This window comes from Triplophysa dalaica, chromosome 19 (genome assembly GCF_015846415.1).
Source record: "Triplophysa dalaica isolate WHDGS20190420 chromosome 19, ASM1584641v1, whole genome shotgun sequence".
In the NCBI taxonomy this organism is placed as follows: Eukaryota; Metazoa; Chordata; class Actinopteri; order Cypriniformes; family Nemacheilidae; genus Triplophysa; species Triplophysa dalaica.
In genome coordinates, this window is record NC_079560.1 from 16,585,600 (window position 1) to 16,611,237 (window position 25,638).

The 25,638-nt window shown below is 38.4% G+C and overlaps 1 protein-coding gene across 1 annotated transcript in view; it reads right to left on the reverse strand.

Moving 5' to 3' along the window:
* The window catches only part of gabrb4 (gamma-aminobutyric acid type A receptor subunit beta4), a 46,469-nt gene extending 22,464 nt beyond the window's left edge, over window positions 1-24,005 (reverse strand). The window contains exons 1-3 of the mRNA XM_056731655.1: window positions 23,651-24,005; window positions 21,961-22,055; window positions 1,752-1,819 (exon numbers count right to left, since the gene is read on the reverse strand). Of these exons, the coding sequence (XP_056587633.1) occupies window positions 1,752-1,819; window positions 21,961-22,055; window positions 23,651-23,730 (243 nt within the window). The 5' untranslated portion in view covers window positions 23,731-24,005. The remainder of the gene's footprint in view (window positions 1-1,751; window positions 1,820-21,960; window positions 22,056-23,650) is intronic.
* Between the last annotated feature and the right edge of the window lie 1,633 nt (window positions 24,006-25,638).

The window sequence follows — 25,638 nt, forward strand, 5'->3', positions numbered from 1 at the left end:
CTCCCTGTCATTGGATTTTAATTGAATTTCACTTGGCGCTTGATAATGCTGCGACAAGAGCTAATGAACACACCTGCAGCTTAATGCATGTGACACGTTAGAGAGACGACCTGCCGTGTGAACACTGTCTGAAACTCAACCAATAATGCTAACTGTACTCAACTAACTGTTCAATTCATATAAACATGTACAATACTGCTCCGTATACTGAAACACCTGGGTTTTAAAAGAAAATCTGTCATGATGGTAAATGGAACATCATTATTTATTAAAGATGCACTGCTTTATCGCCCAATAATCGGTATGGGTAGATAAAAGCTTTTTTTTCAAATTATAATAAATAAAAAAGCACAATAAATGTGTGTGCATAGAAAACAGCAGCAGTTTGATGTTCAATATGAATTATATGAAAAAATAACATTCAGAAAGTTAAAAAATATTATATTTCATCTGCAGAATCAGCATCGATAGATGTCTCTGAATAATTGGTAATCGGTGGAGAAATTTATCTGTGCATATTTAATACTAATGCAAATTATTGGTCATTGACTTTTATTACTTTAACAAACCTTCAAAGCCCACACATAACTTTTGGAGGTGCAAGGTACTACAAAGGTTTGTTGTAAATAAAGGCTGCTTGTAAAATAAAATGTTAAACTTTAACTCCTTTGCGAATTAATAAAGATAAAAATACAAAACTTCTCAGCGAGTTCTAAGCAGAAGTCAAACGCAGCACATATTCGTCCAAAGTAACCAATTTTCAGCTTCTTTTTCATGACCTCATCAACCTTATTCTCTGAGGCAACACTGGACGGTGAAAAATGTCAGCGCTCTAAAATAAACTATCCCAAAACGTCTTTTTCAGAAGAGGCGTAGAGTTGTGTCAGGACTTTTCTGTGAAAAGTAAAAGAGTTTCTCAAAACTGAGGAGCTAATGTATTCTAAGAACTGCGTCTTTTCTTCATACGTCGGCTAGGCCTGGTTTATTTTAGTCAGGTGAAGACTGCTTCCCGTGATGACTCTAGAAGGGTCCTCTATAATGATGAGGTCATGCCGTACCTCTGGGACCACCGAGAACCGCGATCCCCCGAAAGCGCAGCAACTTCAGGCATCTAATTTCCTCGGAGGGTCTTAAGGTGGGATCGCACTGTGACTTATTCTCCTGGTGCGTCACTCTCATAAATTTCCCAATAAAAGAACTGATCTGGGATCATATTTCCTGCTGTCAAACCATTATTACCCAACAATGCGAACAACCGATCCAGATGCAGCGCTTCCACTCGAAGGTGCTTTATGGATTCAGGCCGCAGTCGTTGAAGCAGAGGCGCTAATAAAACCAAAGTCCCTGACGCTGCAGGTAGAAATGATGAATGCAGGAGTCTGTGTGGGGTCTCCATGGTAAGTATGTATGGGGAGTAGTCAGCAAAAATGCAGACGACTGCTCTTTAAGTAAACTGCGTTTTAAGGGCCCCAGGGCGATGTTTAACTGAGGTGATGGTCCAAAGCCAAAAAGGTCGACCAGCACTATATAATTGGTCATGACCACAGTTATACATAATCATGCATGCTGATCGTTTTTGAATCGAGGACCATCAAAGGTTCAATGGAACCGGCCCAAAACCAGATGATATGATCCCAAATCTAGTGTTAAGGTCAACTTATGATTCTAAGCCTTTCAAATATTGTGAATAACAAAAAATAGGCGTCAATAAATGAAGTAATAGCAATATTTCTCAAATCAATGTTACTTGCCATGTTGACTTCTGAAATGGAGTCAATGCTGGCTATGTTGATGCTCATTCCCACTATGACTGGAGGACCTGCAGCAAAGGGAAAAAAGAAACAAAAAAACAACATCTGTTAAATTACAATGATACACAAACTCATGTTTATCCAAAATGTATAAGAAATACATACAGTTTATGTATAGAAATCTATGTGAAACTGCATTTGTTATTGATGCAATTTCTGCCTTGGGTTTGGTCATTGAATATTCAGTGACTCCAATGTGTCTCTGAATAAAAACAAATATCAAAGCAAGTGGCATCTGCAATTAAGTTTTGTCAGAACCTTTTCATGTTTAAGCAACAAGGTATTTTAGTAAATATTTGAAGTTCTGCTCATCAAGACAAGTCAAATGTATTTTTATAGGGCTTTTTTCCATTTGCATTGCATCAAAGCAAGTGAACAAGTCAAACCAAAAGCAAAATTAGGACACATGTTCACAGATGTGTTCCAGCAGAGTTACCAAGGTTATAACTCACTAAATGGACTTGGATCATTTTCAGAAAGTGATCGAATCATTTAATTTACAATATCATTTTATCTGTTATATGCAAACATGCAATAAAATATGCTATCTTTCTTTGACATACAGATATTTGCATGCATTTCTCTGTGGTGCCACCAGTATTGCATACATTATTACACTCTGAAATTTTACAATTGAATGTATATTTGATAATCTGTATTGAACATATGCTAGATTCATATAGAATAGAGAATATAATAAAATAATTACAGAGAATATCATTTTTACTCTAAAATTCAAGGGATAGTTCAAATTCTGAACTATCAAAAAAAAAACTGTAATTTACTCAACCTCAAGTTTGTCCCAAATCTTGTGTTGAACACACAAAAAAAGATATTTAGAATAATGTAGGTAACCAAACCTTTGTGGGGCACCATTGACTTCCATAGTAGTTTCGTTTTCTACTATTGAAGTCAATGGCGCCCCAGAACTGTTCGGTTACAAACATTTCTTCTTTTGTGTTCAGTGGAACAACTTGATGCAGGGTAAAGGAGGAAAGCATTGTTATATTTGTGTGACCTGTTGCTTTAATGTAACAACATGATGGTTAAAAAGAATATTACAGCATGACCAAAAGCATGCATTGACAAAAAACACCACTGTCATTGAGTGAAGTCAGTAACAGCATGTCTGGAAATAATGAGGATTTTATCTCGAGCTGTTTCTGTGTAAATCTGGAGATGAGAAATAGCAGGTACTGTTAAACTTCCTAGGCAATGCAAAGTTTCGTGTTCTATTTTAGACACAGGGTGATAAATCTCACTAGATGGGTTTGGTATGACATCTCGATCTTGCTCAGGCTTGTCTCCGGTGGCCACCAAATGAAGACCAGGTCGATGTGATAAAACTATGCTTTAGAGAGGTGAATCTCAAAATTGATAATACTTTACAATAATGTCCACAGCTTGGTTAATGTTGATTCATAAAAGATTCTCGTAGTTTAAAAGTGGTGATGGTGTAAGAGTGTACTTGATTCATACGCCTTATTGCAGAACCGTGAAAATTGTAAACATGATGAAATATAAAATATGAAGAAATTGTCCTCATTTTTTAGAATTTTATATTAGATATTTGCGCTGGAAAACAAGACAACAATACGGATTAGGAAAATGATTCTTTTTGCAGTGTATGTTCTGACATTTTCTCTTGTTTATCATCCATCTTCCCCGCCATCTTAAAATATCTCCATCCAGAAACGCAGAAAAAAACGCCAAAATTACACGGTGCGTCTTGAAATATTTACTAACTGAGCACTTGACTGAGAGTGCAGGCCTCCGTCTCTCTGTATATCTGCTCCATCTTCTTTGTGCAGTGCTACTTTTCACCCCGTTCCTTTCACAGCTGACATGTTTGCACGGCATCCCGCCTCACTCTTAAATGCCTGCAGTTCATTTTTTTTCTCTGACCCCATCTCTCTCTCTTGCTCTCATAAAAACAGAAGAGAGAGAAAGAGAGGGAGAGACTTGCATGCTTGTAGAGGCAAGGAAAAAGTGGAGCCATTTCCTGTGCACTTTTTGAAGGCAACCGGCAAGTATTTTCCCAGGAGATGTCAAAGTACATTCATTTTTCCGGTTGTATACAGCACGGCCTGAAATCTCCCGCACGCTCCTATATTCTACATATTTTTGACCCGGGCTTCCATGAAACAGAGGCACGGTGGAGAAAGACACCCACGTATGGTGACTTGGTTTTTATCAGCTTTCGTGCCACAGCTCAAAATAAAATCATGTCCTGCGTTCGAGACTCTGAGAGAGTTTGACTATTTTGAAGAGTCTGTAGTGTTGTGATGTTCTTGTGAACGTTAGTAACAGTTACTCCAAGGTCCATTTACATCAAGTACAAAAAATAAGAACAAATCAGGGTACGATAAGTCTTATACATAGGAACGATACGGTTGGGCTCACTTAGAGCAATTTTTCCAGCAGATGAACAAATAACAATGACAGCCAGTCAAAAATCACTTGAATGAAAGGGGCTCATGCACTTTAAATGAAAAACGGCAGCGTGAAAGCATAGAAAAAAACATGACATTATCATCTGTTGGTGTAGATCCTAATAAAATAACTCCGAAATTACATATTTCTGTATGGAAACCACAGAAGCGAGTATGATTTTGGTATTTTCACGTTTTAATCAATGACCTAAAACACACCCCTTACAACCCGCTTTGTAAACTTTATTGTGTCTTTAAATCGGCGGTTGCTAACAAGTTTCTGAAAGCAACTACATCCTTTGGCAGGGATGTTAGACGTCACCGTGCATGTAAATATCCTAAATAATGCAACATGGACAAAAATCTCTAAAAACATAGTTTGTGGATTCATTCACTGAGTAATTACTTATCAGGGAAAATGTTTTTGATAAAGTTTGAAAAAGTTGTCAGAGGTTTGGTGGTGGTGAGTCCCGTTTTAGCCTTTTACTTCTGACGATTGTGTTGTATATTGACTTCAAAAATAGCAAATATTTGGTTAATCTGTGAAGATGATCTTGATAGATAAAACGTGTAAACTTCATTAGCACTTGTTAATAACAGATCTTATTTTCTGCAATCTTCTAAAAGTCTATGAGAAAATTGCTTACGCTTTCGGTCGAGTTGACCATTGCGGCGTTAAATTCAGGGTTGGCCTTCAAAAATACATCATCTCTGAGGCACTGTATAGTTTTTTTCTCACTACGGTTATCTTTACAGTCAGGTATCTTACTGTGAACAGACATTCAGTTTGTATTGTGAAGACATGTTCAATACTGCTCCAAGTCAAACTATTTTGAAAAGCAATTGACATTTTTTGTGTGTTTTACATCTTGAGGGATATCTTAAATGATTTTATCCCAGATGCTATTGACGCTTAGCTTGTACTAAACCCAGAACGTTTCTTTCAGACGGGACTATGATGGGGGTCATGTGCCATCCATGATTATGACATCAAAAGGTCCAAGTGCTTCGTGGGACTTTCATGTTGTAAAAAACCAGCAAGTGACCTGATGCCGTTTTTAGACATCACTCCCCTGACCTCAGGCACTTAGTGTAGAGTGTTCTTCCAGCATAAGCAAATAACTCACAGAGAATTGATGGAGTATACTGTACTAAAGTGTGTGTGTGTGGCAGGCTCAGCTCCAGTAAAAGATCTCCTGGTCTTTGATTATCTGCCAGTCCCTTCTCAGATTTCAGCCCGGTTTTGATACGTGAGCAGGCAGGACATTGAGGGCTATTGATGTTTTGACAGTAGATGCTGCCAATTTGTTGAGGTTTTAATTTAAAACCAAACAAAGGGAGGAAACATCAGGCTTAATCTGGGTTACAACTGTCTATATCCATGTCTTTGATACAGGCCGGTTCAATATTACCACACAAAAGCTATACTGAGCTCTGGATCTGAGCCTAATAATTTCATTAGCTATTTATGCTATTGCCTGAAACAACACCAAACGTGACATTAGATATTCACAAATCAATGAAAGTCCATGTGCTCGTATTAGTTTATCTATAATAATTATTATGGCCTGCTCTCTTGTGCCTGCTCTGAATCTCTTTCCCATTTACAAAGAAGCGGAAAATTACGGAAAACATTAACATTTTAAAAAACTACCCAACAAGAAACAAACAGTGATTATGAGCCATTTTCAATTCTTTTTTTTTGTTGAAAATCTCAATGGTGAAATAATGAACTAGATTGAACCTAGATTGTAATACATGCATAGTTGAAGAGTAAATACAGAGTAAATGCCTGTTTATTTTTGCCTCCCAACCAATTCCAAAAATGACTCGGGAGCGGGACGGGACTGTTGGATTTACCAACCAATGACAGTTAAGTGGAGCGCTCAGGACATGGTTAAAAACAAGAAATTTGTGCAGTTCAATTCAATGAGACTAGTTTTTCATTAGTTCCTTTAGAAAATGGAATAGTAACACGACTAAAGTTTGCACAGGATGACACTGAAAAAATTACAAAAAGCAAGTATGCTGTTTCCTCCAAAGAGACCGTGACAGCACAAAATGGTAGATCATTTCAAGCAGAAGCTGTCAGATTTTCAACAGGACTTGGAGATTTGACGGCTTTCTTTGCGCTACTGCTCTTTTGCATACTCTGACATTTTGCATTTATTTGCTTAATGCTCCGGGGCGTCTGTACGCCCGCACACCCCCACAAACCACAGCACCACCTCAAGAATTCAGCGTGTTTCCACCCATTTTTTCATCTGCGACTCCGCTAGCAGATGGTACCATCATCTGTGTACATATTTAAATGACAAATGTAAGGCAGGTGGCATCTCAAGAGATGCTGACTCCATTCAGATGGTCGCTTCGCTCCCCCAACGCCTTTGTTTTCCTAAACTGTGGGCAAACCACGAGGAGCTCGGCCCCAACGCAGCGAAAAAGTGAACAGCAAGTAGAAAGAACAAAAATAGCAGTTCTGACGGAGCAGGAGTAGCACGGATACAGTGTCCTGGGCCGAATTCTCACGGGCCACTGTTTGTTCCCTAAGCAGGTTTCACTGACACAGCAATGTTTCTTTTCTGCAGGTAATGATGATGGTAATGCCGAGCATTTGTGTCAAATCTTTTTCCTTCAGAGACTGCTGAAAGTTCTTACTGGTGGGGGTGAAAAAACTGATAGCGGTCGCCCGGATGATGTATAAGCGCATGTTTTCTGCATAACGGTGGATTGCCGAGGATTTATCGCCCCAATTAGTTTAGTAGTTGATGAGCTTTCACCACGTAACGGAGCTTAATATAAACAGGTCTCAGTTTGAGCTAAACAAACACACACCTGTGGGTCCCCTATTGGGCGGCTTCCACATCATGTGTTAACAAAATGCTTTTCGCTTACATCCCGATCTGACGTAAAAGGTGGACAAAAGATCTCTTTTTGCAAAACATCACAGTATACTGTATTATTGAACATAAACACATTTTCCTCCAGCATATGTTTGTTTAATCCACGGTAGAATAGGCAGATTGCATCTGAATCGGGAAAACAACAGAGCCGCACGCATTTCATCAGCGCAGTCACGCACAGCAGTCAGCACCATACATGGAGAAACAGAGCGGCAAAGAAAATACCACTCTTGCACCCAATTCAAAATTCTAATCATCAACTCATTGCTTAGCAACAGAGGGGTTCCATAGCAACAAGGCAGCATTGTCACCCGTACATTGCAACGGGAGACACAGCGCTGCTTGCACATTGTATTCAATCCGCTTCTGATTTTGTCCTCCTATCGTGAATGGTCAAACGTTGGCATTGTATCCATTTCTGAGATTAAGGAAATATAGATAATACTTTCTGTCAAATCATTATAGTTGCATGTTAGAAGATGCTTTAGGAACATGTTTTAAACACGTATGTGTCAGGATAATGGCAGAATATTCATGTTTCTCTGGATTTGTGTCTGACATTTGTAGTTATTAACACATTGACATTTAAAAAACGTAAATGTGTCGCCGGACAGTGTGAGTCAGAGCTATTGTATTATTTTTTATGTTTAATATTCTTTGAAACACCCACACTAACTAGAAGGCTAACAATACAGCATGAGCAGCATAAGATACCATCAGCTTACATCTAAATAATCATTGAAATTGTGATCGTGATGATTATCATTATTATCATTTAAAAAAATAAATATGAGGCTTTAAATGTACTCTTACAAGACCCTTTCTGATATATTGATGTTTTTAAATTTCTAATTAATAAATAAAGTTTATTTATGTTTATTTTCTTAAATAAAGACATTCATCTTGTTGTACAAAACTTGTAAAATATAAAATGAAAACGATCATAACCCTCAGAAAGAATCAAGCACAATTGCCAAAACATTTGTTTTTATTTCTGTATGATTCATGTGATGCATTTCAGTCATTTTACTTATTATTTTATTTTATGTATGTGTATGTATTACTAAATATAAAGTAAATAGATTATTATCAATAACAATAATTACTTTGATAAATATTATAATTAATACTTAATAATAAATAACAATATAATTAAGTAGTTCATAATTTGTAATAATTTACTGTTACACAGTTACATATTTTACACATCACATCTTTAGACGTGTTTGGGTTGCGACTCAACTTACATGTTCAATAAGGGAAACTTACAAAAACGAGTATGATCTGTGCTTCTCCTATAGGCTGTTTTATAGATCATGCATTGTTTGCTTGTGCTATTATACAGACACTCACAGTCTTTGATGGATTACAGCATTTCCTCTTATTCTGAGGGCAAAACAAAGAGAAAAATGTGTACAGTGAGCTTCAGGACATGTAAAAAGAAACTCAGCAAGTAGCCATATGGTGCTGCCGCATTTTCAGAAATACACATCAGCTGAAAAAAGAGCTACTGTAGCAAAGCCTTAATCAATCAAAACCTCCAGTGAGGTAATGGAGAAATACAGTACAAGAAAACTGTCAAATTTTGCTTAGTCTGTCATATGGAAAACAATTTATGTAAAAAAAATAACAAAATAAGACCTATTACAATGTTGAATGGAGTGACAAAGATAATGTAACTTTGGAAAATGTTCTGTCGAACTGAATGGAGATTTATGAAGAACGCACTGTTTTCATTGGTAGGATGTACAATCAAAAGATCATCAATCATGATTTTTATGTTGTCATGACATTACTTTTAAGCTGTGGTCAGGGAAGGCAATTCTAATCTACAAGTACCGCATTACCAAAAGTAGGCTCTTCCAGCTAAGTTTTTCCATGCATATCTATATTTCTATGCGTGGCAATAGTGGTGTGAGGTTATATTTAGGATTTAGTAATCACTCATCAACAATTATTGCGTTTACTAGTATGTACACTATATGTTCAGATAGTGTCACCATTGAGGTGCTAGTTCTACTGCATGCGGAAGGTCAAAATCTCCCAAAGGCTCTTTTGAGCAATAATAATGAAATGGACTCTTAAACATGCTTCCTGGCTGCTGAGCCTGTCGCATCCATCTCAGGCCCTGCAATAAATGACATGTCTTTCTGCGTATTTATCTGTGACGATCGCATCCCGGCCGTAACCCGTCCTTGACGGATCCCCACCGGCTCCCAAGGACTAGTCTTTACCATCCATCACCGGAGGGTTCTAGAGCGTCCCGCGGGGATGTGGGTTATTGTGTTGCGCCGCCACCTGCGGCGCGTCTCTTCGAAGCTGCTGAAACGTGCGGTTTCTGCGTGAACAATGAAGCATGCTTTCTGCGGTTATGTGCCTGCTAATAGGCCTCCTTATTCTCCTCCCGAGCACGACCGTCTAACACATGCGCTCCGAGCACGTTCCTCTACTGTGAAAGATTGCGGCAAAGTGGAATCCAGGAAGGAAGGGCCTTCTTGAGCATTTCTCTTTGACAACTACACTATCTGTCTTCATAAATCAGCAAGCTTTTTCTGCTCGTCTGGATGGTCATCATTCCTGCGCCGTCTGCCCATTCATCAGCCTGCTTCTGTGCTGGACGCACGGTACTTTTGCTTTTGGTTATGATGCACGTTCGGCCCACGCGTGGTAAAAAAGAACCTTTCCTTTTAAGTGTTGGCACAGGGGAGACAAGCCGCGTGGCTGCTCGCAGGAGTCAAGTTAATTAATAGGGAGACTAGCTTGGGCATTGTAGGTGTATTCATTATTAATTAAGAGACGTTATGCCAGCTGGGGGAGATTTCAGCAATTAGGGGAGATTTTGCGGCATGGAGTCGTCCTTGGCTATGGAAGCATGTCCCCTATGATGCACAGCACGGTCGCACAACACTTTGAGCCATGTGTCACTTAACTGTTTGGGGGCATTTGATTACTTCTACTATATCTCTTGGCTTCTGTCTAGCTCAGGTGGTGGAGCATGGTGCTAGCAATGCCAGAGTCATTGGTTTGTGCATCACCTTCAAATTCATAAATTGTATAGTTTGAATAACCTGCAAGACACTACACTTTAAAAAATAAAGGTGCTTAAAGGGTTCTTCATAGTGATGCCCATTTGTGGAATCATTCAGTCAAAGGTTCTATAAAGAATCATCTTTTTCTTACTTTTTTATAATCTAAAGAACCTCGCCACAAAGAACCTTTTCGTGAAACAGAAAGTTCTTTTTGGAACCAAAAGATTGTTCTATGACATCGATGACCCTTTTGAAGCACCTTTTTTAAGAGTGTAGGGTGTTCACATTAGTAGTTTAGATATCTTGGTTATTTTGGTCCAGATGTTCACTTTGACAAATTTCACGAATGTCACCAATATTCTAGAACAGTGGTTCTCAAACTAGGGGCCCCCCAAGATGGATCCAGGGGGGCCACATATTTTGTGGCATTAAATGAAATACAGAAAATGATAGTAAATTTGTGAAGAACTCAAAGATTAGAAAAATAAGACCACCAACCAAACGTATTGATGTTCGAGCGTTGTACAATTTTTTTTTTTTTTAAGATTTTACGTTTTAATTTGTGGGGCCGCAAAGTGAGGCACTCTCCACAAAGGGGCCCTTACAACAAAAAAGTTTGAGAACCATTGCTCAAGAAGCTTATTTAGATACAAACATGCTTTTCCTGCATGAACACTGTCTCAACGTGCAGTAACTACAGCATACGTCTCCAATAACTCATGTATAATAACAATAGTTTATTGGTTCTACAGTATGTAATGTAATATAAAATAAATACCATATAGGACGAAGAAGCTTGTTCTGTAGCACAGTTGGTAAAGCTAAATTCCATCGAACACACATATAGATTGAATATATCCCCTGCTTTTTAAGACTTTGAATTAAAGTCGGCAAATGCATGTACTGTATGTAAATGTAAAAGCTCTATCAGTCACCATCTACTGCCACTCGTATGATTAACACTCAGCCTTCCTGATCTCCCTTTATCTTCCGTCCTCTCCAGCAAACCTCACAACTGACCTCACAATGGCCAGCGTCCCAGTATCCAACATCTGTAAGATGGCGCGTGTTACAGCTTGTGTGATGTATTTGGAGAATGTGGTGGTGTCCATGACAACCTAAACCTCAGGTGAAAGCAAACGACTGCAGCAACATGATGTAATGAAGAACACATCAGAGACTTTCAACCTCCCTTTCTTTCGCTTTCCTCTGGTAAGATAAAAACGCAGCACATAACATTGACGAATGCATGTTACAGCAAGAGTGTGTGTATGCATGTAAAGCATGAAGGTTCCCCCCTTAAAATAAGTGTCAGTTGGTCAAGCAGATTGTACAAATTCAAATGAATTAGCCACCAATTCACCAAAATGTAAAACAGTTACCTATGAGGTTGTATTCGTAGCATGCATATGCAACACTTGTCGCTAGCATTAACCCCGAAAAATAAATATAGGAAGAATAGATCTTGACTTTTTCTAGATAAAGTGAGTGGGCCTTATACATGAAAAACCTTGCCAAAGTTGGGACATCGGGGCGTTGTGGGTGAATGCCAGGACATTATTTTGTGGTGGTGGTTTGTGGTGATGTTTTGACTTTTCAGCATGTTTGCTAGTACAGTAGGTGGTAATTTACTGTAGTCACTAAAGCCTTATAAAGTCCTTTTAACATTCTGGACTGCCGGTATGACTCGGATTTCTTCATGTTTTAATCCAAAACCAGATGTAATCGGTTTATGAACAAACACAAATAAAACATCAGAAGATTCCTTCGATCAACAAGTAGGACATTTCATATCCATATAACTAATGAATTGTGGCACATACTATTTAGATTGAGGAGTTCATTCAAATGTATATTGCCATAAGCAATAATAATAATGAAAATAACCTTAGCAAACACTGCTCAAATTGTTGTTAGCTAAGAATGACAACACGTCTACAGATGATAGATCCAGTCTGGTTCAATATCAAAACACAAGGCATAACCAAAAGCCCAGTAGCCTCATTCTTGAGGGAGAAGAGATCGTGTTCACAGCCCTGCGGATGTGTCGCCACCATTTCAAGCTTTGTTAACGGAGGAGAGCTCAGACCATAAAACCCATTTCAGTGCAGATGACAGCTAGATCTCCAGGGTGAGGGGCCGGGGTTGGTGGGGTGGGAGAGGGTTGCTCAACATTCTCTCTCTTTCCCATAAAAATCACTTCGGTTACACCTTTTAAGGTTGGGGAGTTGCGCTACTAGTCGATGACTCACCCTACCCAAATCAAACACAGCGGATGCACGTTTGTCCCATTTCCTGGCACACAATAAAGGAGCCCAGTGAATATACTGTGGCATATTCCCAATGTTTATGGACTGACCTCTTTTTGACTGTCTTCCCATCCCATCCTCGATTTTGTCAGATGTGTTTGTTATGGGAATGCAGTTGCATAACACCAGCTAACCAAGATGTTTTGCTAACATTTCCATTAAGTTATGAAAGCGTCTTGTAAAAGTTTTGTATAACAAAATAAGTATACTTTATGTCAACGCTTAGCAGAAACATACAGGGGCGGTTTCCCGGACAGGGTTTAAGCCTAGTCCCAGACTTTCAAAGTGTCAGAAGTTTCTTGATCGAAAACAACTTGGAAAGATCTCAAAATATATGTGTGTGGTTGTTTTGTCTCAAGATTTACACCAGTAATGTTTTTTCGTGAATTTTGTTTTAAAAAATCATTTAAATATCCTGATTTAACAAAGTCCTATTCCTGGTTTAAAATAATCCATGTCCTGGAAACTGGAAATAAGTATGTGAGTCAAATTTCTGAGAACATTCAATGTTAGCTGGGATGCAAATGACCAGAGAAAATCATTTTGACTTTAAAGAATTATTAAAAATGACAAATTGCAATTAAGCTGCACTGTAAAAATTATTTATGGGAAAAGAAAACGTCTGTAGTCTTAATAGCTGGTTGATGTGATCTGACATTAGGAATGTTATGAGAAGACAAGAACCAGAAGTAGATGTTTTTGTTCTGACACTACCATGGTGCCCAAAACATTTTTTTAAACATCATCCACCTCCAAATTGCTTACAAACAAAAGGACAAGTCTAATTTATTCTCTACGGTACTCAACATTATGCCACGAATGCTGTCGATTGAGCTTAACTTGTATTGAGTCGGAACATTCCTCTAAGCTTGTGTAGCTATGGGCTGATATCAGTCAATTCTGGCAACAGATTCACAGAGAGAAACTGCAATGTTAAGTAATGAGAACGTCTTAAAATCGCAACTGACATCATGGACGATGAGCAGCAAATGTTGCGGGTACATCAGAGCACTTTTACATCGTTTTCTGACATAGGCCCCTTAGAGCTTTAGAAAGTGGTTCATCATAGTAACGTGCCGACCACCTTAAGACAGCGTACATACACGTACATCATTTCAAGTTAATGTCATCCAGAGCACCTTGCCTGTGACAGTGGCATGTAATGCACAGCAATGCATAAAGCTTGAAGAAGTGTCAGCTTGTACGTTCCATCAGAGCGGCTACACATCATCAAACACGTGCGCGCGCACACACACACACTGACACTGTTGTGGAGGACTGTGATAGTAAATCACAGTGTTAACGAGATGGTTCGCCCTCTGGCTACTCGCACTGCTATTTGTCTAGGACTTGGCATCCATTTAGATTATATATCGGCCCTGCATTGTGAATTTACACATGAGACGTGGTACCATCCAGTACACAACAGTATATGTGTAATTTTAAGCTCACGAAGTTGACAAAAGATGGTTAGTCTCATCCAGTGTTTCTCAAACAGTGGTTCATGCATGTTGATCCGTAACATTTTTGGTTATAAATAAACAAAAATCTGTTATTGAACAAGTACATAAATAATCTGCGTTGAAAACGGTCCCATTATCACAATAGTAAGATTTCAAAAATAATTGGTAAATTATTATAAATATCAATTAATTAATTATTTGAATTATAAATTTATTATGAATTTTACAAATAAATAAAGTATTATTCAATTCAAATTGGGTGCAATTTGTGGGAAATGTCAGAGTGACTTAAACACATATAAATTGGATGTAAAGTGTAAAAACTGTTTTAAACAGAGATTACTGACTGCAGCTTTAATACAACTATTATACATATTAATTATACAATAATAATTATAGTAATTAATATAAAAATATATAATTGACCAAAACTTGTCAACATTGAATAAACCATTACGTTAATGAAATAGTAGTGTGAATTGTTAACACATGCAACAAACTCTGTCTGTTATACATTTGTGTGTGTAAGTGTGCAATTCACAGGCAATTCACAATACAAGTGTACAGTACACAAATGTGTTAGACTTCTTGGCTAAGAGTAACATTTCATTGAAATACTGTCCAATTGCCTTTTCATTATTTTATTTGTTCTACACTATGATAACATTTCTGTATAAAGTTGCACAAAAACGAAATCCGCTGCACAAATGTCTTATACATGTTTTCCCATCACTTATTACAAGTCTATTACACGCTTACAGTGTGGTCCAGCCGTTTCCATTACTTTTCCTCAAATTCAAACCTAATTTGCTCGGTGTCGATGTAACAAAGCTTTTAAAACATTGCCCACAGTACTAGAGTTGAAGGAGACGCCGATAACCCAGCACAGGCAAAACACTTACTGCTACAATTTACAGGCCACTGCTTTTTATTAGATATCCTGCAGTCCATGGGGGGCACTTACATCTTGGGTAAAATGGTGAGCTTCTCAAAGATAATGTAATTAGCTGCCTTCAGTTCACAGTTTCATTTCAATGGTCTTTCTACTAGACTGCAGGCCTAATCCTTCAGGGCCCTTCTGTGGACACCCCTAGCAGAACACCCCTCTTTTTGATTTGAGGCTTTATTGAGAGGATATATCGTAGTGTAAGTACCTTTAATCTGAAATGGGTGGAGGGTGTAAGTAAAGGTTGAACTGGGAAACATTTTAAAAGCCGTTTGTCATTATTATTGGGGAGTCGAAACTAAGTTGTTCTCAGATCAGCAGTAAGTTGGGTTTCAATTAGAGATGCAACGATAGTACATTTCTCTACCGATACGGTAGCCAAATTTTGCCAATTAAATTAATTTCTTTTAACTTTCTGAATGTTACTAATTTATATATGGACTTTTAATATTGAAAATCAAACTGGTGATGTTTCTTAACATTTTCTATACAAAGGGCACAATTTATTGCATTTTCTGTTCTCTGTTGATTGACAAGATATAACGGCCTGATCATTGGCTGTTTTCACGATAGTTTCAAAAATGATTTTACCGACCGATATAGTTTATTGGCCAATATATCGGTGCTATATCGGTGCATCTTTAGTTTAAAGGCCCTGTGAACCGGAAGTTGCGATAGTCTTTACTTCTTTTGACGCATTTCCGAGTGAAAGGGAATTTCTAATTAGAAAAATAGTGGGCGTGGCTTTCATCTTTCTCTGCGACTTGGTTGGAGGTACAGTATAGAAACAGCTGATGCATTTTGAAATGGAACTGGCAGCTGACTGACGGTTGAAGGGGAGGAGTTTTCGGATGCTCCGCCCAAGCCGTCAAACTTACATAGATAGTCATTACAGGAAGGAAGTGCATTTTCTGATTTTAACTAAAGATTATGAGGGCACAGAAATTCTATAAAGAGAATGACCCACATTGATAAACTATTTACAATAAACGCTGCAATATTTCATGAAAAAATAGGCACTGTCATTTTCAATTTCAATGTGACTTTAAGTGAAAGGGGTTAGTCTAGCAACAGATAAAATTGTGTGTAATTTTAAATGGACTAACTAAACCTTTACTCTTTGTTTATATTTGTAGAAGAGTTATTAGCATTCACAATGTCTCAGAGAGAAACACGGGTGACTTTGATACAGTAGCTGTGATAGCAACCATCCTCTGATGCCAACAGATAGGCGGGAGCTTGTTTTGTCAGAATGCCCTGTGTGTGGGTGTGTGTCTGTCTGCAGGAGTGCCAGGAATCATGTGCTGTGTGTGCTGACTTTGAAAAGTCAGGTACATTCTGTGTGTTGCCGTGTTTCTGTGAGAATGAATGTGACTGTGTTAAATTAGCACAATATATTTGTGTGTGTGTGTGTGTGTGTATGTCTGGGCATGATTTCATTTTGCTCAGGTTAGTGTGTATTTGAGTGTGTGTGCGTAGAAGCGTGTGTGTGCGTGTGATTACATTTGCCCAGTTTAGTGTGTATTTAAGTGTGCTTGTGTGCTGAACTCATGCTCTTGAATCTATCAACTCATTGTACTGCCAGACGGTTGTGATGTGTGTCCTCACATTGCAGAAAAAAAACAATTACTCACAACTTTACAAATTTACACCAAATCTGTCTCATCACTCAGAGATATAAAAAAAGGAAACCGAGAAACAGGATTTGTATTATTATTAATCAGCATTGAAGAGTAACAAATCAGAATTAGTAACACTACATATTTGAGCGAAGCGATGCTTAGAATAGAGCAATGTTTATGTTACAAGTTGACTTAGGTAACAGCCAATAAAAGAGACGTAGACTTTTTTTATTGGCTCTTATTGGAAAAAATAATCTAGATTGTTTCTGTTAATAAACATAAAAAAATAATTTACTGATTTAATCAATATACAGAAGTTTAGTTTTTTATACTTAGTTATGTAAATGCGGGTGTTTAATAAAATGTTTTTGATCAGTTACAAATATTACTGTGTTAAATATTACGTTTTTTTTTCGCAAATTTGTTAGATTTATATTTATTAAAGAGACAGTTCCCCCCAAATTTTTTATTATGTCATAATTTACTCAACTTCCAAATCTGCATAATTTTATTTGTTCTGATGAACACAGAGAAAAATATTTGGACGAATGCTTGTAAACAAACAGTTCTTGGACCCCATTGACTACCATAATAGTCAAAAGTGCCCCATGACTGTTTGCTTTCCTACGTTCTTCAAAATATCTTCTTTTGTGTTCGACGGAACAAAGAAATTTATAAAGCAATTTTTCCTAATATAATAATCAATGGTGATCAAGAACTGTTTGGTTACAAGCATTCTTCCCAATTTCTTTCTCTGTGTTCATCACAACAAAGATTCTTATACGGATTTGGAACCACGTGGGTGTGAGTAAATGAAGACTTTAAAGAACGGTTTAAGAGAAAAAATAGAGCTCTGATGAAATATATTCACATATTTAGAAATACATTGTGCCAAAGCATCTTTTCAAAGAGTAGCTTGATTGTATAGTTCACTTTTGTTTTATTACGATTTATAATTTTTAAACAAAAATTTTGAGCAGTTCACAGTTTCAAAGTAGCTTCCCCAACACTGTTCATTTTCAGATTATTAGTGCAGGACTCAAAAGTAAGATGTAATCAGTTTTTAGGCATGAGTAATTGTTTTTTTCCCACAATGTAAATTTTATCTATAAAAATGATAATAATAATTGCAGCTATTGTTTAAAAAAAAAGAGACATGGAAAATTGTGAAAGAGAATAAGGCCCTGAAGTTGATTTATGGCCTCGGGTGTGACATGTTGCGTATCTAGGCAACTGCATCCATGTTCCATTCTGTTGATTAAACTTTCAGCATGTTTTTTATGGGCAGCACATAAATGGGCCCCGGCGACACAGCCGGACCAGGGCCCATGGAGGTATCTTTTGTTAGATAGGATGACTCGAAATGAGAAACAGCAATCTCATAAATTCAAGGTCCTCAGAGACCTTCACAGGCTGCCCTGATTATTGAGGTTATAAATAAGGCCAGCACTGGCTGTAATTAATTCAGTGTCTTCCTCCTTAAGACAATGGGGAATTCTGCTTCATTTACATCATTTTCCATTGTCACTTTTCCGTAGGGAATCGGGGACAGTTTAGCAGGTTATACGAGTGGCTTAACTTTCAGGTTGGTGGAATTTAATATACCATTCTCCGTTACGGTCTCACATCCGCAACTTAAAAATGGGCGCAGACTGTTCTTACATGTACCCTTTTAGCTAGGACAATTCACCTGCATAATGGTTAAATGCTTTGGATGCGGATGAAATGAGCCCTTAAGTGCATTGCGGGCTACTATGTCAAGTGCTTAAGCAACTAAAATGGAGTTTAAATGCATGTTGATGCATACAGACAATGAAGCTCATATTAAATGAGGTTTACATGCATGTACAAGTCACCAAACCTTAACATACTAAAGTCATGATGAAACTTCCTTGATTTTCAAAGGGTGGAGGACGGAGGACGGAGGAAATCTAGAATGGAGGACAATTCGAGGGGGTTACCTTGATTAAAAATGTATTAACGTTTCCGTCAGAAATGTTTATTTCATTGTTCGATCTCCTTAGAAATGGACTGTGTTGCCCAATATTTTCATGCTCCTTAAAGCACTGCGTCATTACTTTAGTAAAATGCAAACGTCAGACTCCTTCAGCATCAATTTCAGAATGAGTCAAATTTACCACACGCTTCGAGCAGCGCTATTTGTGTCTGCCCAGAATTGCTGCCTATGTAGATGTTCCACATCATTCACTCAAAGCTTCTGTTTTGTTTAAGACGCTGCCTTACAAGCATCCAGAATTGAGCTCAAATCTTTCGATGTTCCGTTGACAGTCAAACTTTTTGTCACATGAAAAATTTAAAGTGAGTTTAAAACTCACAAGTGTGACAAAGTTCGCCAAATGTGAACCCTGTGTTTTAGACCGCTAGTATATTTCTCACTCAGAGATATGCGGATATATCGCTATTTTGCATGTCGTTTCCCCTCCGGTGGTTTTATGCAGGTTGCTTTCTCAGACAAAGCACCACATCTACGGGCTATTTGTTGAAAGCAGGAGCCAAAGCAAATAACCTATGACACAAAAAGTGACTCATCCATCTGCTGAGAAAACAATGAACAGTAATAGGTGCAACTAAGGCTTGAATCTGAGGAATTTGCTTAGCACACTGACGTTGCCGCACACTTTAAAGCCTGTCCACACCGGACGCAACCGATGATGCATTGCGTTGCGCCACTAGAGTCTGTCTACACTGGAAGAGTCAACGGAGCAACGTTCACAAACAAAGACTAGTCAGTTATAAGGTAATGCATGTTCAATGCACATAGCGACAGTGAAATAGCTTAGCTACGGTATGTACTGTATATATCATATCAACTTCAATGAAGGATACACATTTGTATTCAATATTCAGTAAAGACGTTTCCAGTGCAGAAGGCTATTTCCATTATAATGTTAGTGGTTATAGTATAGACACATGTTATTCTGTCTGGGAGTTGTTTTGTTTGTTTGTTTGTTTCTATAACTGCATCATTCTGTGTGGCTCCGCTCACAGTGAAATCTATGGACTGATACACATTTGCACACATACGTTCATAAACCATGTGTACCAAACAAAACCGAAAGAGACTTATGAAACAGCAAGATCACAAAAATCTTGTTTTAGAAGTGTTTCAAATTTTGGGGAAAAACATGGAATTTTCTATGGATGTGCTAAATATTTATAATCAATATTATATTATGTGTTAATATTATAAGACCGGCAATGCATAATTCATTTTGTTTTAGAAATGACTGTATAATTATCAGAACTTTGGATGGTATGATTACAGTCTACATGCATTTCCACAAATTTACCTTATTTCATGCTGGTCTATTATTGCGGTTTATTTACATAGAAAAAGAATCCTTTAAAATATGATAAACAAGATCTGTGACTTCTCAGAGAAAAATCTTTCATAGCTCGGGAGATTTTATGGAGCTGTCAGTTGTGTTTTATTTAAACATCGATTTAAATATCAGGCATCAACAAGTCTCAGATGTTTATCCCGAAGCTGATATGGAGAAATAAAAAGGATTCAAATAATTGTTAAAATACACTTAGAGTTGATTGTGGAGGTAAAATAATCTGTATTTGGATACATTTGATGTGAAATGTTTGACTTTATATCGAGATCTATCACTTGACTTTTGATTGCAGACTTGGCAAATCTGAGCTCAGTTTGTGACATTGTTACGATCTCCCCTCTGTTTGTCTAATGGAGACATTTGTGAGAATTTTGGCTTTTTTCTTCGAGAAAATTATCTGTTTTACTTTCCGAATGTCGACAAGGCTTACAAGTTTAATAATACAGAGTCTAAATATGACGTACAAATGCAAGCAACATAAAAAACGGTGTTTTCCTCTTGCGGTTTGCAGCTGAGGCCCGTTGCAGAGATCTGAAGAAGAAATGACGTTGGGATTGGCACCATCCGGGAGTCTGCGTGTGTTAAAGCATGTATGCTTCCATGCGTAAGCAGGCTTTGCCTTCATGTGCGTGGTGTGACGTTAGGAGTGCACGCACACACACATACACAAATAAAACGCGACCGAACCCCGCGGCCATCCCTCTAGCCGGCCAAAGAGATGGAACTCTTTAAGCACGGCCTGGTTTCCCGACCCCCTAACTGGCCTGTTTTCATTCTTTGCATCACTCTCTTTTTCCCTGCCTTCCTTCCCTCTCTTGCTGGCTGGCTTAGCTGTGGTCCTGGTCCAATTAAAATGCACGGCGCTCCTGAAGCTGGTCAGCAGTTGTGTCAGGAGAGTTAGACTCTGACTAATGATGGAATTATCAGGATGTGATAGACTACAGTTCCCCGGGCCGCACCAGAGCGGATGCTGTTTCCGCTATAAGTAGAACTGACCTCACGTCAGTTCTCTGTGGAGGGGCCGTCGCTATCATCACTACGCTAATGATCTTGCATGTGTCTCCTAAAATGCTGCAAAGTGGAGGCAAACTCAAACTGTGTACCAACAAAATTCTCAACAAAAAACTATGCAATGAATAGCTTGCTGTAGGGAAAATATCATAGATACATATATTGCGAAAATAGCACATATATGTATATATATATATTTACATGAATAATGCATTTGTGATATTTGAATAGTGGCACACTGTCAAATGGATATGAATAATGGGTGAGCGGTGGAAAAAATAGAATGAATAGATAGACGGAGGCTACAAATGAATCAAGTAAGCGAGTGAGCGAGGGTTTTGGGTTTAATTCCCAGGGAACATCCGTACTGAGAACACAAAAAGCTGGAAAAACTTTAAAGAAAGAGCTTTCGAGAGAGCAGTCCACTAAATGCATAAACTTAAATATAGACGGATACACTTGTTTAGGTCTTTATAGGGTTTGATTTTGCTGTGTCTAGCACAGTTCACAATAGACTCGCTTGTGTGGTGAAATACACAGTAATTTGCTGAAGGGGTGCTGAATGGCTAAATTGTAAAGTACATTCTGTTGCAAATTTATCGTCTTTTTGCAATATCAGGGGACAAACAGAAGGCTTGTGATGAATAGTCGGACACCCGGACAAAGCTACCTGTGGATTTTCGAACAACTTTGTGTCCTTCAACAATGTGAGCGTGTGCGAAAAATAAGGACCGCAAGCTGCAACCTAAAACCGTGTGCTCAGCCTTTGTGCAAACACAACTTTTTATAGAAAAGGACGCACAAAGCAAATCAGCAAATGCTGTTTCGTCACACAATAACTGTTTGTTTGATGCTCTCACAGTCACCATGAGTCTTCCAACAATTTCTAAATCACATCCCATCATGCGTAACAAGCACCAACATTTCAAAAGCTCCTCCAAGTTCAAAAACATTTCCACACAAATAGAGACGTTAGCCTGCACCAGCCAGTAAGCATCCAGTATGCACTAAATTAGAAATAACCATTTGTGGCTATAACATCAATACATTTTTAGCAAAGGTTCAAGTGTACCTCCAAAGTCAGGCCGCAGACGAATGTCATACCCCTTGAGCAATTTGTCCACTGTCGTCTTGGCCACAGATATTCCGGTACTTCCGGTGGAGGTGCTAAAGGAGAGAGAATTGAGAACACATCGTGTTTGAAAAGCACATCATTTAGATGCATTCCTGAGTCATATTTCTTTGCTTATTAAGTATAACATTGCGATCTACTTGTTTTTATTTCAAACTGGGACTTTTTTGTATACAGCTTCCCTTGTATGCTTGGCTCAAATGCCTTCGAGAGATTTATCTGTATAGCTAACTACACTGTAAAAATACAATTCAAACAAAGCTACAAGATGTGAATTTATTCTTGTGCAGTGTATTCCCAATTACACTCAAAGATAACCATTTAATACATATTCACAAATACAATTGGTATTTCATTGGAGCAGACAAAAACATCATAATATGAAAAACATTAAGGTTGCGACAACCTGTTGAACAAACAGGTGGTGGTCAGTTCAACATGGAACTTTTGATGGGTTTATTTTATTTTAACAACATAGAACCAGGGGGTCTGTAAAAGTCCTACTTTGGGTTTTAAACAGATAGCTTGTTGACACATCATGTTGTTAGTCCCAGCAAAATGAAGGATTTAGATAATATCAATGTGAGAAAACGCATAACCCGATATCATATTTTCTAGTTTAACCCAATCTCTATTCATACATTTTTGCTCTGCATAGCAAGTTGTTTTGACTACTGAATTTGCAAATCAAGTACAATGTGGATACGTCTAGATAACAAAAACGATCCACTTTGCATATCTCAGCCATGCGCACTGAACCGAAATTAATATAGTAAAACGTCAAAATGGAAGACGTTGTGTATTAGGCCATCGCTGACCGATTAAAGTGTTATAATACAATTTAAATGTAAAAATCCTTTAAATCGGACGTGCAATGCGTAAAATCTGTAAAGAAGAACATCTAATTATGCTTGTTGTTATTTGGCAGAGGATTACAGGTGTTTCACATCCCAAGTATTGAGATGGAGAAAAGATTACGTGCGTATTGTTGAATGTCGGCCTTCGTGGCTTTAAACCCGCTTCGCATCTCAACGATCACAACTGAACACATGTCATTAACTATTATTGACTGATAGGCGTCGTCGTTTTTATTTTTATTGGCTGAGAGATGATGGATCTCTTCTAATGCCAGCGACAAGGTGGCAACGGTGGGGGTGGATCAGAGGAAATGCACTGATCAATTGCATATCAGTATATTTCACTCAATAAACTATTGCAATAAAATAAAAACAAAACATTTGCATAAGGGCAGCTACAACATATTGCATGTGTGATATTCATAGCTGTCTCATGAACTGTTTTTGATTTAGTGAGATGTCACTGTCAAAGGCCATGCGGGTAACCAGTATTAAGAAAATGATGCTGTTGGTTTTGGTCTATTAATTAACGCGCTTCACAGCGAATTGAGAGCATGTTTCTCACACATATGCGGGAACGCGCGCTCTCTTTCTCTCTCCCTCTCTCTCTTACAGACACACAAACCTCAAATTGAGGTAAAAAGTGGCATAGGAACGAAAACATCACGTCTCCATTTCCCCATCAGTGAATCGTCTGACGTATCGTTTTGGATGTGGCCAAAATGTGAAGTCATTTATTTGATTGAATGGTCATAATTTTGAATTCATCTTACCTTTGTACAAAGCAGACAAAGGACAAAGCTGCCAGAGCAGAAACAATTCCACATAATTTGTCTTCTTGAGGACCCAACATTTCCACAAATCCGTTTATTCACTTTCTGTAATCCAACCGCCTTTGGTCCAAACAGATATGTACAAAAACAATAATGAAAAAAATCCAACAAAAGGGAGAAAAAAAGGCCAAATGAATGACTGAGATCAAACCACCGATGTACACATGTGTGATGGCCCAGCAAATAAAAAACAGATGATTCTGAAAGATCTTTAATGGGTCCAAGCTGTTTTTTCTTCAGCTATGGAAATCCGTGCAGGTCAGAGACCCCCTCGATCAACACCAGAAGATCAGACATCTCTCTCAGCTTCGACAGTACTTCTGCAAAAGTGCTGGAAAGTCTTCTTGAGCCAAACCATGGAGAAAAGCCCCAAAACAAAGAAAACGAAAAAAATGAAAAGAAAAAAATGAAAGGAAATCAGTCTTCTTCTACACCTGTCGTCGCAGCTTCCAGGTCCAAAGCTGTGGACCAGCCATGGCTCCAGTGATGCTCCTTCAAAGAGGGGGGATGCTCCACGGTGTATGATATTTTCACTTATTTCCCCCCTCAGCTGTAAAGGTTGGGGGTGCGAGGTGAAAAAAAGCCAAAGGAAATCTGCATCCCCCACTGCTTTTTCCTCTCAAAGTCACTGAGGGGAATAAATGCACATTTAAAGAAATGCAGCAGAGAATATCTGATGCAGACGTCAGAGCTTGTAGTCTATAGTACAACCTTATAAAAAAGATGAAGGGAAAAAACGCAGAGCCAAATGTGGGTAACTGTCCAAAACCCTGCGATATATATATACATGAACCACGATAAAATGGTCGAAAATGTCCGAGGTTTCTCTTCCTTATCTCTTCCCTGAATCCCCGAGCATGTTCCTGCTCTTGTTCACGAGAGAAACAAATGCACAAATGATGACACACTTCTATTGCAAAAAACACCTCCAGGAACCGAGAAAATAATCAAGACTGGAACGGAAATCTCCGATTTGCGCGCTTGGATTTCAAAAGAACAGAAAAGGACATGGTCCTTTCGTAATGTGCGGAATAAAACGCCGGTGTTTGTTTAAAAAATAAAAGCGAAAGCGAACTAAAGAGGAAAGGCAGTCTGTCCACGCGCTTGTCTCGCGGAGGAATGATGTCTGTACTTGTCGGCTCGCGCGTTGCAACCTATTAAGATGCTGCGAGAGTATCCCAGTGCATTTTCATGCATTTCTTGCGCTTTGTCACATATTTCAGCTCAGCTCACCTTGAAAATACGAATTGCTCATAAATAATGATGTATAAGGAACCATTTAGTGGAATCCTTTGCACATGGCAACATGTGGGTCACAATATCATGACACGTGTATGGATTTAGGTGATTTTCCATCAAACGAATTCATAAAAAGATTAGTGTACAACACACAAACGCAAAAGCAGTGTGAATTTTCCCCATTTATTTTTTACATGAGGGATGCAGGCATCTATGTGTCTTGTCTAGTTGCTAGGCAACGCTGCGAGCAGTGATGCAGAGCAGTGGCGTTTCGATGGCACATTTAAAGGAACTGAGGGCGTCTCTGTTGCATCTCCTGAACAGGAGGGCCCCGATAGTGATGTGGGCATCCTCAACCCCCAGTTGACTTCTTAAATGGGGCAACGTGCCCTCTCTCTTGCGCCTGATAGTCCCCACTGAAACGTGAGGGACGTGGACGTGAAGGACAGGGATAGTCAGACGTCAGCAGTATCTACGTTAGTTCAGCTGTGCTTTACAAGATTGGTTTAACAAGGCATTACATGCTGTATCAGTAACAGCCCCTTGACTTTACATCATATGTTTACTGGGTGTGATGTGTAGTGGATTTCGATGTGTGCTTGGCAATGGTCAAGGCAGCATGTTCAGTGTATAGAATTTCAATGAGCTGTCCTAGTAGAGAATATTAATACGTTGTGCTTCTCTGTTTG